Source organism: Daphnia pulex, chromosome 4 (genome assembly GCF_021134715.1).
Source record: "Daphnia pulex isolate KAP4 chromosome 4, ASM2113471v1".
In the NCBI taxonomy this organism is placed as follows: Eukaryota; Metazoa; Arthropoda; class Branchiopoda; order Diplostraca; family Daphniidae; genus Daphnia; species Daphnia pulex.
The window spans coordinates 2778464-2792972 of record NC_060020.1 but is presented as its reverse complement, the minus strand read 5'-3'; the positions used below and the strand labels follow the sequence as shown (position 1 = coordinate 2792972).

The 14509-nt window shown below is 44.5% G+C and overlaps 1 protein-coding gene across 1 annotated transcript; it reads left to right on the top strand.

Moving 5' to 3' along the window:
* The first annotated feature begins 2727 nt into the window (after positions 1–2727).
* Positions 2728–6126, top strand: LOC124193286 (G-protein coupled receptor dmsr-1-like). The gene has a single exon (XM_046587048.1). It carries the CDS (start codon positions 3172–3174, stop codon positions 4765–4767), a length of 1596 nt encoding a protein of 531 aa, XP_046443004.1. The 5' UTR covers positions 2728–3171; the 3' UTR covers positions 4768–6126.
* Positions 6127–14509: the final 8383 nt, after the last annotated feature.

Sequence of the window (14509 nt, the reverse complement as noted above, 5' to 3'; positions counted from 1 at the left end):
TGATTGATGATGTTATATTCTTGTTATATTTGCTTTCGCATTAATTAACTACCTTGGAAAATTGTGTTTTGTTCATCCACCCCCGCCGCAGCGTTTGATGAGTGAAGTTCACAGGCGAGCAGTGATGGTCTCTCCCTCTCAAGGACCACTGATAACTTGATTATTGTCTGCCGGTGATTGCCTGTCATCTTCGAGCAATTAGAACGCACGGAAATGCCGAAATGACGAAGAACTTTTTTAAAAATACATAGAAATTTCTCTTTTTTGATGGCTCGCTATAACAGATGATAGGTATGATTAATAAGCTCATTATTCTACACCTGTCCTGTTTTGCGGGGAAATTCAAAAAAAGTTTCGGGGCGAAATGCCAATGGTTCGGAGATGTGTACGCGAATCGCTGTGAACTTGATGCCGGGTATTATATAAGTTGTATTATGCGGAATCTGGGCAGGCTGGGAGAGTTGGGCGGAAGTGGCCGATGTTTGATAGGAAACCTCGTCCTTCAAATCCGACAGGAATCTAATGGAGTTCCGCTCAGAACAAACAAAAGCCCATGGCATAAACTATAGTTTTTCGGAGTTTCGAGCGGAACGATTGGGAGAAAATGCAGCACAACTCAAACGTTTTATCGGGGAAACAGGCAAAGTGGACACGCCTCTCTCGGTCAACTGGACGATTAAACGGCACATGAACATTGGCCCCCAACCCCCCTCGACCAAACTGTCAAAAAGACAATTTCCAAACAAACAAAAAAAGAAGCTGAAGAAGTGGGAGAGAACAACTCAAACAAATAAAGGAAACGTCAATATTTTATAAATAATATGACGGCGGAAGACAAAAATGTCCATAGGCGACCGACCGAACGCAAGAGAAAATAAAAAGAGTCATCAGTTTGTATTATATAAGAAGAGATCAAACGACGACGATGTGGCACGATCGGAGCCTTTATATTTTTGAAAAAGGAAATAAGTCGAGAGATCGAGCGGAATCAATACGACCGGAAGACGGAGAGTAGAAGAAAACTACTCCGGCACTAACTCCTGTTTATACTATCCGTTCAAAAAGGGAGGGGGGGGGCATATACACAGTCGATTACATTCACTTGTATGTGATACTGTACATCATCAGTACATATAAAAGAAGAGCCTAGTGACAATCGGGATCGGCCAAAGATGACTCCTATAACCGCCGTTGTCCGTGTGCCCAGTGCGATGGGCAACTAGCCAGGGCTATAATACCCCCGAGTGTATGTGTGTTTGTGCCCCCGTTGGCTATAGCTGATAGCCTCTCCTCTCTCTCACGGGCGTCAAACGTGACACAAGGAGGACAAAAGAGCTTGCTGCTTCCGATAGGAGCTCTACTGGCAGGAGCCTATATAGACGGCATCCAATTTTGATTCGGCGTGAAATGTGTGATGAATGGGGAAGGAAGGGAGGCTCCTAGAACTTCATCTTGCGACACGCCACCAGATATGTGTAATCCGAGAGACATTATATACGTTATCAACTCTCTACCCCTCCCCCTTCGTCCGCACAGCACCGAATGCTGGAATAGCAATTGAATATATCGGCGCACCGGCTGTGCATATCACCATCATTTTTCAACGTTTTTATTTTTTTTTTATAATTTCCCCATCGGGCCCAGTCCGTTTCCGGTTTACAGGCGACGTGAGCGATTCTCGGTAAAATCGACTGAAGACATTCACTGAAGCGGAGCAATCCATTAGATGATGATGAACTCCGCCCATCCGCATGATTTTCCTAGGTGCATATTATTCAATGATTGATTATATCGGACTACTACTGACTAATACGGTGTGTACTATGCCATCTGAGATGAATCAAGCCTAAATGATATAGTTGAAACTATAGAGATTGTACTCTATATATAGAGACACACAGCTGGGCAGGATATAACAATCTGCCGTCGCCGTGTGCTGTGCCGACCCGACGTAGGGGAAAGTACAACATTGCCCATTTTTCACGCAGGAAACCAACAAAAAAGAAAAGAAAGAAAAGGTATTGACGATTTATCCAGCGCAGCGATATATACTACACCCGCGCCGTAACAAAAGTAATGCACACGACACGATATGTAACGGCCAGCAGCTCTCTCTTTGCGGGTTTTTTTTCTTTTTTTTCCGCAGAAATGGACGGAACAATCATTTCGCTCGAAGGCTGTTGGGTGCGCAACAACAGCGCAGCAAAGGCCACCAAGATCGGCCAGCCGACAATCAAGAAAGGGAGCATCAGGGCCGGCCTTTGCTGCTGCAAGACATCAAGTCTAGAAACAAACGAGGCTGCTGTCAAGAGGAATATATTCCGGTGCGGATCCGTAGAGTTCCGCGGTCTCTCCTCCCATTCTTTCCAGGTGAGAATAGAAACACCTGGCCACACACTCTTTCTCTCATCTAAAATATGTATGTATACGCCTGTCCTTCCGCCTTATCAATCGACACATAAAAGGGAGGGCGGATTGCGTGACACGGAATGCCTCCCCCCTACCAACTGTTGTCTTCCTTTTCTTCCGGGCTGTTTGGACCTATAGGCCTGCGCTGGATATACAGTGGACAATATGTGACAAGGTGAGTGAAGGCGGCATAGCCTGGGCGACATGTTTTTTTCTTTTCTTTGCCCGTCTTCGGAGAGTGCTGGCATCACACGCGGCCGTCTCACGTAACTCTTTTACTTTCCGTCAGGCGGATGGGGCGTATACCGCCCAAGAGTTGAGATGCGCAAGCGCAAGCGGATGAAATTCCGCTGATATATTGCCAGGCTGGAGTCGGAGGTGCCCGCCTATAGAGGGACACTGCTGGTGGTGGCAAGACAATGCGAGGAGAGCACGGCCACTCCGTCCTGTGCCCAGGCCAGTTGTTACGCGTCTTCTGTCGGGTGCACACATCACCGGACTGCCCGTGTTATCGTGTCCGTCGTCGTCTTATTCGCTCAAGTTCGTCTCCAATTTCAGCCAACGGATCGTTTTTTTTTAACGGCCGAGAAGGATCAAACGGATTGTTTTCATCTTCCTTAATGTCCATCCCAATTGATTGATTCAGTTTGTCCTTCCGTGCGCTGCTTGCCGGACCCGCCCGCCCACAGTTTGTCGTCTCTGCTGACTTGTCAGTTGAAAAAGATACAAGATCTGACGTGTGTGTTATCTTGTATAGTTAAGATGCAGCTATTTGTGTCGCCAGCGGAGGCGGTCGGAGTGGGCGCCAGTTGGGGTGAGCAGATGATGGCCATGTTGAACCAGACCAGCAACGGCCTCCTCAACGAAACCGACTGGACCAGCCTGGAAGAAGATTTCCTCTTGATGATGATGAACAAATCGAGTAGTAGTATTGGTACTGCCGCGACGACTTCACCGGCCGGATCCATCCATCCGGCGGCCAAACTCTACTGCGGAGACGGGCTGGAAGCCTTCCGCAAATCCTATCTCATCATGCACGGCTACATCAGCCTGGTGGTGTGTCTGTTCGGCATGCTGGCCAACACGCTCAATATCATCGTCCTGACCCGGATGGACCAGCGCATCTCGCCCACCAACGCCATCTTGACCGGCCTGGCCCTGGCCGACAACCTGGTCATGATCGAGTACATCCCCTTCACCATGCACATGTACATTCTGCACGGGCGGCCCGTCTACGAGCGCTTCAGCTACCCGTGGACTGTCTACGTCCTGATTCACGCCCACGTGACCCAAGTCTTTCACACCATTTCCATTTGGCTGACCCTGTTGCTGGCCGTCTGGCGCTACCTGTCCGTCGCCCATCCGCTGCGCTCGCGCGACTGGTGCACACTAGACCGCGCCCTCCTGGCCATCTTGCTGGCCTACGTCGTCTCGCCGCTGGTCTGCATCCCCATCTACCTGACTTACACGATCCAGGAGACGCCTTACCAGGTGCCGCCTCCACCGCCCAGCAACCGCAGCGCTGCCGCCCGGCTGCTGGCCAACGCCACTGGCCAGCAGCATTGGCTGCTGGACGAGCAGCAGAAAAACCACACGCTCTACGTTCTGGGCACGAGCGAATTGGCCAGGGCCAACGACAGTCTCCTGGAGAATATCAATTTCTGGACGTACAGCGTCGTCGTCAAGCTCATCCCCTGCGTGGCCCTGACCTTTTTCAGCTTCCGGCTGATCAGCGCTCTGGTCAGCGCCAAGGAGCGACGCCAGAATCTCAAGAGCAACAACACCCACTCATCAAAGAAGAACGCCCTGGCCAGCAGCGCAATGGGAGGCGGCGATCCGGAGCGTTCGGTGTCGGCCGTCGAGAGACACAACACGTCCAGTCATCCGGCGGCGACAGGAGGGTCAGGAAGTGGATCGGAGAAACACGACCGGACTACCCGGATGCTATTGGCCGTTTTGGTTCTGTTTCTGGTCACTGAATTCCCGCAGGGCATTCTGGCCCTTCTCAGCGGCATCCTGGGCGACGCTTTCTTCACCAACTGCTACCGCCACCTGGGCGAACTGACGGACATCTTGGCCCTCATCAACGGCGCCATCAACTTCCTGCTCTACTGCGTCATGAGCCGCCAATTCCGGCAGACTTTCAGCCGCATCTTCCGCCCGCGCTTGCTCGACAAATGGAAGTCGGTCCCGCTGGCCACGGCCAGCGCCGCTCACCACCGCCCGGCCAACTCGTCAGCGGCCATCAATAATCAGAACAACGCCCTGACGGTTCTGCCGCTCCCGCAGCTGCAGCAAAATCAGCCGCCGCAACATTCGATCGTCAATCTGCTCAGTCCCGATCCTTGCCCAGTGTGATTCTCTCCCTCCTCCCTCCGCATCTAAATCATTACCCAGGACGTAGAGAGTTCCAACAGCAGAGGTTGGTTACATACGAACTGACATTTCCGCATTTTGTACGCTGCACTGCTTTTGCCCATCTCCCAGCAGATGTTAGGATAGGCTCCAGCCCTCGCCCAGGAACCAGCCAATGCGCACGAACGACAACCTCATGAAACCAACGATCTCTTCTGTCACGAGATCCATTCAGTTCGGTTCAATTCTAAATAATCATTTTTTTGTTGTTTTGGCTTTCATTATAATACGAATTCTCTCAGCTCGTTTACTCAAAACCCCTCCCGAGATGCACACCATTTGACATTTAGATCTTTTTTCATTGATAAAAATAATCTGATATTATTCGCCAGTATTTATATATATATAAACCCCGTGTCTGTAAATAGAACAAATCTGCGCTCGGTTTCCAGGAAACGTTTGTTCGGTTGGATTGCGAATGGTTTTGGTGTTTTTGGTCGCGCGACTGCCAACTAATCCCATCCCAGCAGAGAGAGAGGTAATATATAATATGAATTTGTGTTCAGTATATACGTACATTAGACACGCACAAGTATAACCCGCATAGTATATATCTGAACTTGTTATTGAAATGATTATTAGTGCTGGATTGAGAAGACGACTGGGAGAGTTCATTCATTCATTGATTTCGACGTCTCAAAATCATGGCCATGTTCGGTCTGTGCTCTGATGTGCGTGTTGCCAATGAAATCCAGTCTAGTAGTTATGTCTCCCTTCGACAGGTCTCAAGATCTATAAGATCGTGTTTGAGGGTTTGTACGGAGTGGAGGTATAATATAATGTATACACACACACTGCTGGGTTGTGTGTGGTCGTTTCATACGTCTGCCCGTCAGTTGGCTGTTGTATAATATTGTAGACACACATCATCCTGCAGTCTCCATTTCCCCATCTGTCAGTATGTCATCGTTGGTAAAACAACCCATCCACCACCAATCCCCCACCCCACTGTATATCTCTCACTGTATTATTACTACTACTATATCGTCATGTCTGATGTGTAGTCGTTATATTTCTCCCCGGTTCTCTCTTCTCGTTGCTGAGCCCAGGCTGTGGAGAGAGAACATATAACATCTCGAGTTTCATCTCAATATAAATACATATTATAACGTATAGCGGGGGAGGCGCACGCGCCATACACACACACACCAAACACACACACCAACAATTAGCTAATATTATACTATATTATCTACATATATTAATAACTATATAGAGTCTGATGAAAATTATTGTAAAGCGGTTGAATGATATATCGCGCACGATCAATACATATGCTATCTAATAATAAAAAAGTTTCCAACATTATAACGTCATCTCTCGGCTGGATTATTTTCTTATTTATACACCCCGCCAAGGATGATGCTGGATCAAGGGCCACCAGTCCATTTCCTTCGTCCAGTGGTTTGATCGACGACAGAGCACGTTCTTTTTCGACGACACTGTTGTATAGTATAGCTGCTGTGTTATTCGTTGATGGGTCTTGTGTCGCCGACGTGTGTACTCGGCACTATAGATTGGATTGTCAAGGAAGCGACCGCGAGGATCTTAAGAGCAATTTGTGGGCAAGGTATTCACCTGTCAGTGCAGCGCTATGACGTCATCTAGCTCTCTTCAAGATGCTTCCACTGCAGACGGTTACAACCACAGCAACTAATGTTGCTTTGGAATCGGACATGAAAAGGACGACGTGTGTCAAACGTGTTGAAAGCCCATCAGTGTCGCACTGATTTCTAAATGTATCACGCCCAGAGAGCGATTTCCTTAAGAGGACTCGGTGACTTGGCGGAATGTCAGTTCCACAATTATTATACGGCAGAAGGAGTGTATGATGTAACGCATGACGTAATCTAGGTAGACACATGTACATAGGCAGAAAGTGACGGGTAATGTGTGAATAGGCTACGCTTTTGGTTTCATAAATTGTCAAGGGCTGCAAACAAATGATGGTACCCCCTCCCGTGGTGTCGTTCATTATTTACCGAACCATCGCCGAGACAAGAAATAAATCGGTCGGGATATTCACGAAAATCTAAGATTCCACCAAAACGATGAATGAATAAAAAGGACAAAAGGAAGCAAGTAAGATTTAATTCGTCGTCAGCAATATAATATGACGCAAGAAGAACTTGATATCAACTATTGATGTTGGATTTATAATACTCTCGTGCCGCCATCAAACTCGGCCCTATTCCTAAACTCTTTTTTTTTTCTCCGATGATGACAGCGCTCGTCGTATAGTTTGTCGATCTTTAGACTCTATAGTTTCTCTTATACTGGATCAAAGCCGACTTATATAGTTATATATTATTCTGTCGATGACGAACTCACCATTCCTCAGCAGCCGCATATGTATGTGGAGACATATGACGTCCGTGCGTCATCGTATCATTCATTTTTCAAGACAATTGTCAATACACATCTTAGAACCGTATAGTTTTCTTGTCGGAGCCAGAAGATCTTGCTGGCGTGATTTTGAAACTTATGGGTGGTCGTTATATGTTTGTGTGACAGAACTTGGCTCTTTGTGTAATCCAAAGTTTATTCGGCTTTTGTGACGATTGCGACACACACACACACTATTGAAGGAACTTCTTCTTTTTCCTATCGCTCCCACTCGTCATCAGAGACGAAATTGGCTGGTGGCAATTTCGTCGGAAGAAAAAGAAAGAAATATATATAAAGGTGCCACTGCTTTCTTCGTTCGGAATCGACACACACACGCGGCTATTATTATTAGCCTTTTTTTCTTTTTCATTTTTGATATTGGAAGAAATGACGTGACGAGCCGAACAGACAAATAAAAACGCAAACGCAATCACGAGCGCGCGTGGGAGAAAATATACAGGCACTTGAGGCTCTTGTTCCTATTGGTTGTGACTGGAGATTTCATCAGAAGTAGATTCTCTTCTCTATATACACACACGATACTATAGCGAAAAGTTGTAACTGATTCAATTTGTCAAGGGAATTTTTGTTTTGTTTTGTTTTATTTCAAATTCAATGAGTCCAATTGCATAGCAGAGTCCTTTTAGTTGAGTAAGTACCGCAATATATAGACTTTCGCTTTGAGCTATATATCTACGAGAAAGATTGCGAAAGTGTGTATATATAGCTGCTCTACTACTATTATATATAGAAACTGGGGATTAAAGGAATATAAGACAATGCACGGTGGAGCCGCCCCAGACAATCTTATTTAACAATCCATCTCCTAGCGACCCCCCTCAAACTTGTACAACCCATCCAGTCAATATCTTTCTAGTTTCCTGTCTCTCTCTACTTTCCTATATCCGTTTTTTCCTCTCTTTTCTTCCTTTATCCGTGCCATGATTATTAGTTTAGAAAATGATATGTAATGTCCCCATATATATTCACTGGATAGTATAAATGTAATGGACTTCTATTCATCTCGCCGGTCCCTTTCTATATATCCTCTGTCTATTTTATTCAGACTTGAGGAATATTTGATTTCCCATTTTGCTGGAAATCGCCAAAGTTCCGCTGCTGGCGGCGACGCAGCGGAATTGTGTGTGATGTATCATCATAGATTTTCAGACTATACACATGTCTATAGGTCTCTCTCTATACGGCTGCCGCTATAAGCTCTATACACACAGCAGTGGCAGCTTTTGTGTGTAAGCGTCCGTCCCTTTTTTTTTTTGTAATAAAGATTAGAAAGTCCCGAAAATTTTGGCTTTCACGCTGCTGCTGCGGGAAAATCCAGCGCGGAATATCTGCTGGATGAATGAAACCAATCTTGTGTGTGTGTGTTACAAATTCCGATGCACGTATCAAAAGCTATAGGGCTGCCTGCCTCGATGGAATAAGCGCAAATCTGCTGCTGGCGGGGCTTTTTTAAAATGGAATAATAATAATATATTAACTTATTGTATAATATATTTGTAAAAAGGACCACAAAGAGATTGATGATGATGCCGAATCGTCCTGCTATATAATAACATTTGATAATCCATACATATATATTTTTTTTACTGTCAGGGATGTTCAAAGATTTATGGGAAAATGTTGACACTCTCCCAAGAAGAGCTCTATAAGCCTTGTATTTAAATACTATGTCGATCAGCATAAGCTCAAGTTGCATGATTCTTCGGTGCGCCATACTCATCTTCTTGCGGCTGTTACGACGCGGGATTACTGCATCAAGTACACAGGACACTGTCGCAACCGAACAACAACACGGTCGAGCTACCGTATACAAGATGCACAGGACTTGCTTGCCTTTGATGCGGGCCCAGGAAACAAGCCGAGATAACGAAGGATGACGGTATTACATGTGAGAAAAAAAAAATGTTGCTCTGCTTTAATTCACGTTTATTTCAATAGACCTACATTTGAATAGTTGATGAACCGCATTCAAACGTTTCCCCCAGATCCAGGAAACTGACGTCTTGTCTAGAAAGAAAAAAAAGATAACCGGAAAGACTGGATTATTTTATACGTGACTGGGCAAACTAATCAACTTTATATTCGTTTCGCGATGATGGTGCTGGCCAACACATCGGGATGCTGTCCGCTGTACTTTGGGTTATGGGCGGAATTTTATAGAGGGGCACTATTTGACTTGTCCGGCCAAACGTGCACCCGAATTGTTTCGTCGAAATTCAGTCGGCCTTTTGACATTATGCAGATGCGCAGTCGGCCCGAAATTATTTTGATTCCCCGTAATTTATAATTTTTTTTGTTTTGCATAAAAAGAAAAAAAAAATGAAATAGGTGGGCGGAATTAAACGGGAAATCTATTTCGACGCGATGAATGATGCTTGATAAATATTTATGAGATTTAAGAGACAGAAATATCGAGCATTTAACGGTCGTGCGCTAATTCCCACTCACGAATTCTTTTTGGCTATATACAGAAGACCCTGCCTAAGAATTTCCGATGAAATTCAGAAATTCAAGGGGAAATTTCATTACTACAGAATGACATTAAACCCAACAATCTACATATACAGCCTTTTCTGAGGCGAGCTCGAATTTTTACTGTGAGATATGCACAAATTGTTATCCTTTACAACCGGAAAGGACACGCCCAGTATATTATACTGCTCGTGGGTGGGTTCTCTATTTTATTTTTATTTTTTTTTGGGGGGGGGGGGGGTAGAAAGATTAAAAAATAAATCATTAAACAAAATGCTGATCGACGACGAGAGGTGCAGAGAAAAATATTTTGCCCGGCAGCTATAGACGTTACACAACGACATTTGCATTATAGATATCAAATCACCTACGGTGTATTATCCGCGTACCTCATCAGTGGCGGGTTCGAATTTCAGATTAAACTGAAAGACAGCAGCAGCAGGCTACTATGATATCCCTGGTTTAAGGTTTCGCGCACACGATAATAAAATCAATATGACTGTCGGCCCGAATATATATAACTTAACTATGGCAAGTCGTCAAATCCAGACGTGCATGATAAAACCCACGTTTTCGAACATCCATGCAGTTTCACCTTTCTTTTGTATTTTTCTCTCTGTCTAACGTGATTATTTTTGCCATTATGTAATTCTATTTTCAGGATATTCCAACCAAAGAAACTGGAGTCGATTTCCCCCTCGTTCACCATCAAGTTATAGCTTTCACTAATTTCCCGGAAATTCGCCTTGTCTTTGAATATTCGCACATAAAATGCATCGTCGCATATAATCAGTAACTTGATAGATGACGGCGCGCTGTCATTCGCTCACTTCATTTGATTAGCTGAATTGGTTCCACTATCAAAGTGGGCGTATAGTTTTAATATCAAATTATTATGTGACGATCATAAAAGAAACATGGCCTCTTCATCAGCTGACTGGCGACAGTGGCCACTGGCCATAAAACATTACTGGCTTCCTACATATATAGACTGAATGATTGAGAGTCTCATTATACCTAACACACGGACCACAAAACGACGAACTACATCGCCGGATAAATGCCACAAAGCAGCAGCTCGGCGGGGACTATACATATAAAGATGGTTGCACTTGGGTGTGTCAAAGTTTAATTTCCCTTTTATCTAATCCATCCAGCTGGTCATCAACTGTTATATTACGATCCTGCTAACTTGTCATCAGCTGGAGCGAGAGTGGGGGGAAAAGTGCCAGCAACCGACCTCCGGTTTTCTCTGGATGTTTTAATGGCGGCTGGCACCGCAGACGAAGCTCGAGACGTCTACATTATTAGCCGTCATGCATTTGAGATTTCACCGCGGGGGGGTTAATATAGCAACATGGCTTGTTAATGTCGTGCGGATGAGGCCAAGATGGAGCGCCGCGACGAGTGCGTGCACGGGACGAATAATGGCGGGAGAGGACACGACACACACAAAAGGAATGAAAATGATGAGCAGCAGTAGCCAGCCCATATATAGTAGTGCCGTTCCTGTGCAACCGAGTTTATAACGAGTTCTAGTGACTGCGTTTCTCTTGCTCTACATGTTGTTATTCAAGTTTATGACATTTCGAAGATCGGATCTGTGGGGCTGTCCATATATTACGTAACGCAATTTTTCACCTTTTTGGACCCCCCCTCCCCCCCTTGTCACGGATCGTAACAAAAAAACAGACACCCCCCCCTTCTAATTACGTAACAAAAAACAAAACCCCCCCAGTGAATTTAAAAATACAAAATACAAAATTTTCTTGATTAAAGCCATGTATTTGATGTTACATGGTACAAACTCTTAGATAGGCTCAATAAAGAAGATGAAGGCACTAAACAGACGAACCATTTTAGTTACATTTTAGCGTGGGAAATCGATATTTTTGCCACTGTTTTAACTTTTTTTAATTGAAAAAAATTTTCGGCCTTGCTACGTAACGTTTTCAAAACTCCCCCCCTCCCCCCTGTAACATTTCGTAACACTTTTTGCAACCCCCTCCCCCCCCTCATCGCGTTACGTAATATATGGACAGCCCCTGTGGCACGACTTTGCCACGAGATGTAGAAAAGGTTATTATAGAACTTGCATTCATTATTATATATGAGTATACCGAGTTGTGTTTGGTGTGTTGTATTCTTCTTTGTGTATCCTCGGGCGTGGGCGCCCTCTCAGACGACACACAGCAAATGAAAATTCACCATTGTGACAGTTTCGGTCTTAAAGTAATATCTGGGGACTTTTGTCTGGTCTGCATGGTATAGGGGAGGTCAGTGTTACTTGATGAGATGAACTATATTTATAGAAATAATCCCGATCCCTTCACAGTGGATGTCGTCATGTCGTGGTTATCGTTTTTCAGGTGGAGGAGGGTCAGAGAAGGGTCGATTATAAATATTCTATCGATCTCTTAAAAAGCATGATTAATTAGAAGATTAGTGTCGTCTGCTACTCTGCTTCGTTTTCGATTACAAGTTTCGAAAAGACAAAGGGACAAAGAGACGAAAGTTCAAGATTACAAAGAAAAGGAAACGGTCACTTTTTTTTTGAAACATACACGTGGCTGCACGAAAATTATCAGAATAAATAAAATTACAAAATTGTGGTCGTCGTGTCAACTCTGGTCGTTTCTCTTCATGGAATAGATTAACACACACTCAATGCTGTTAAGTAGGTAACTCGTAAACTTAGGATACAAATTGAAAGATTTTGGGAGCTTAAATAGAAAAGTTAAACCTGATGTTTAAAATTTGTGAAATTTTAGTTCCTGCTGACTACCCATGGTCTTGTAAGCCTATGTTGATGCATGGCAGTTTGTTTGTACCACGTAACCTTTTCTTTGTGCAAATTCAGGCCACTGCCAGCCATCGTAGCCAAAAGAGATATATGCCAGTTTTGCTTGTCTTCGCATCCCCAGCAATCTCAGTATCACCACTTAGGTAATTATTTCCTTTACTTTCATTAACCTTTACTGCTAGATAATTTTATGAAAAATCAGGGTTTACCCACTTTAATCTATTTTTTATGTTTATTATTTAGATAAACAGCATCCCGCTTGATTGGAAAAACTACCGATGTCGGTCGAGTTACGGATTTCTTCTTCCCCTTTCTTTGCCACATTGACACCCATGTGATTGTGGGTGTTTTCACGTGGACGTCCTTTTCCCCATATCTCGCCTGGTGGATTCAACTATTCTTCGGATGGAGCACTTGCTGTGGATGCTTGGCAGAATATTTCCCAGGCTTAAAGGTAGGACAAATTGATCTCTATTCTTCCCTTTTTGACTATTTGGTGGCGTTGATTGTAAATGGTAACAGTACGGAGTATGACTGTTCCTGAGCTAGACAGTGAACTGAAACTCGATTGATTCTGTCGACTCTCGATTCTGATTTTCGATTTGTCGATACTGTTTTAGTTTTTTGCTCGACTTCTCGATTCCGGTTTTTTTTACTCAGTCAGAGTTCGTTCAATAACTCATTTGTAGAACGACTGCAGATCAGGCCTGTTTTTCTACCCCACAACTTTGTCTGTGGGTAAATCAAATTTTGAAATCAAATTCAAAAATATTTTAATTTTAAACACTTCAAGCAAAGTGCAGCTAGGAAATTTTTTGACGAAGAAGGACCTTCCGCCCCACCGACGCCTCCTCGTTATATGGAAAAACAGACTTATAACATGGAACCTTCGTACTGTAAAGATGAAAGGGTTTTTAATTGGTAAAAATAACACACAAGACAGTTAACTCTATTCCCCTCCTGGTTTATAAGTCAATGAAACTTTTACCCCCTCCATGCTCGTTAAGTTTTTATACGGAAGCTGTGTAGAATCTAGCGTCTGTGCATACTGCACTACGTCGACAGGCTTTTTGATTTGATGTCGAGTCAATCGGGTTGAACATTTACAACAGCAGACTATCGGCTCTGCGGGCAATTGCTGAGCTCTGCAACTCTGACCGTGGAGTCTGGCCGTGTCCGGTGGAAGCGAATCTGCAAGGCATTGAAAGCGCGGGGGGACAGTCTTTACACACACCACCCACACACACATCCTCTGAATGTGCTGTAAGTCTATAAAAGTGCAACCGACGCAGCCGGCAATCAATCCGGCCCAAATGAACCTATAGTCGATGCCGGTTTAGTATTTGCTCTTTTTTTTTTATTATTATTTTCCTTTTTCTTATATTTATATCGACGTTCATTTGTTTATACTGCTGGCAGCCGCAGCCCGTTGACTGTCCTGAAAACCGGATTGGGTCCACGAAGGACTATTCCGATTCCGCATGCTAAAGTACCCCAACGGAAAAGTTGTCGTTTGTTCGTTTTTGCGCTGCCCCGCTAGACTTGATCGGCCGATTCTATTTCACTCCGTTTCTTTATTTTTATTTGTTGCGACCGCTGCTGCGTGAGAAACAGGAATGGCGACGGATCAATTTTTAGTGTTGTATTCCTCAACTCTTGTGTGATCCCGCTTACGGTCCACACTTATTTCTATACGACGCCGGCAATGGCTTGCGACGCTTCATTTGACTCGGACTCCGGTCTAGCATTCTTTTATTCTTCCGGGTATTCTTCAGCCAAAGACAATAACACACACACATACATCTCGGGGCATTGCTGATCGGAACTCTTTTTGTCTTCCTCCTCCTCCGCAGCAGCGACCATTGTATTTAACATACATACGTGCTCATTTGAATGCAGTCGCTTTACATATAGAAGCCAACGTGGGAGAATATCCGACGATGGCAGACTTGTTCTTTTCCCCCCTTTTATTCATAATTTTCCAGCGAATCGATCAACGTC

Coding starts and splice junctions, on each gene's coding strand:
- LOC124193286 (XM_046587048.1), top strand. CDS start 3,172: ATGCAGCTATTTGTGTCGCCAGCGGAGGCGGTCGGAGTGGGCGCCAGT.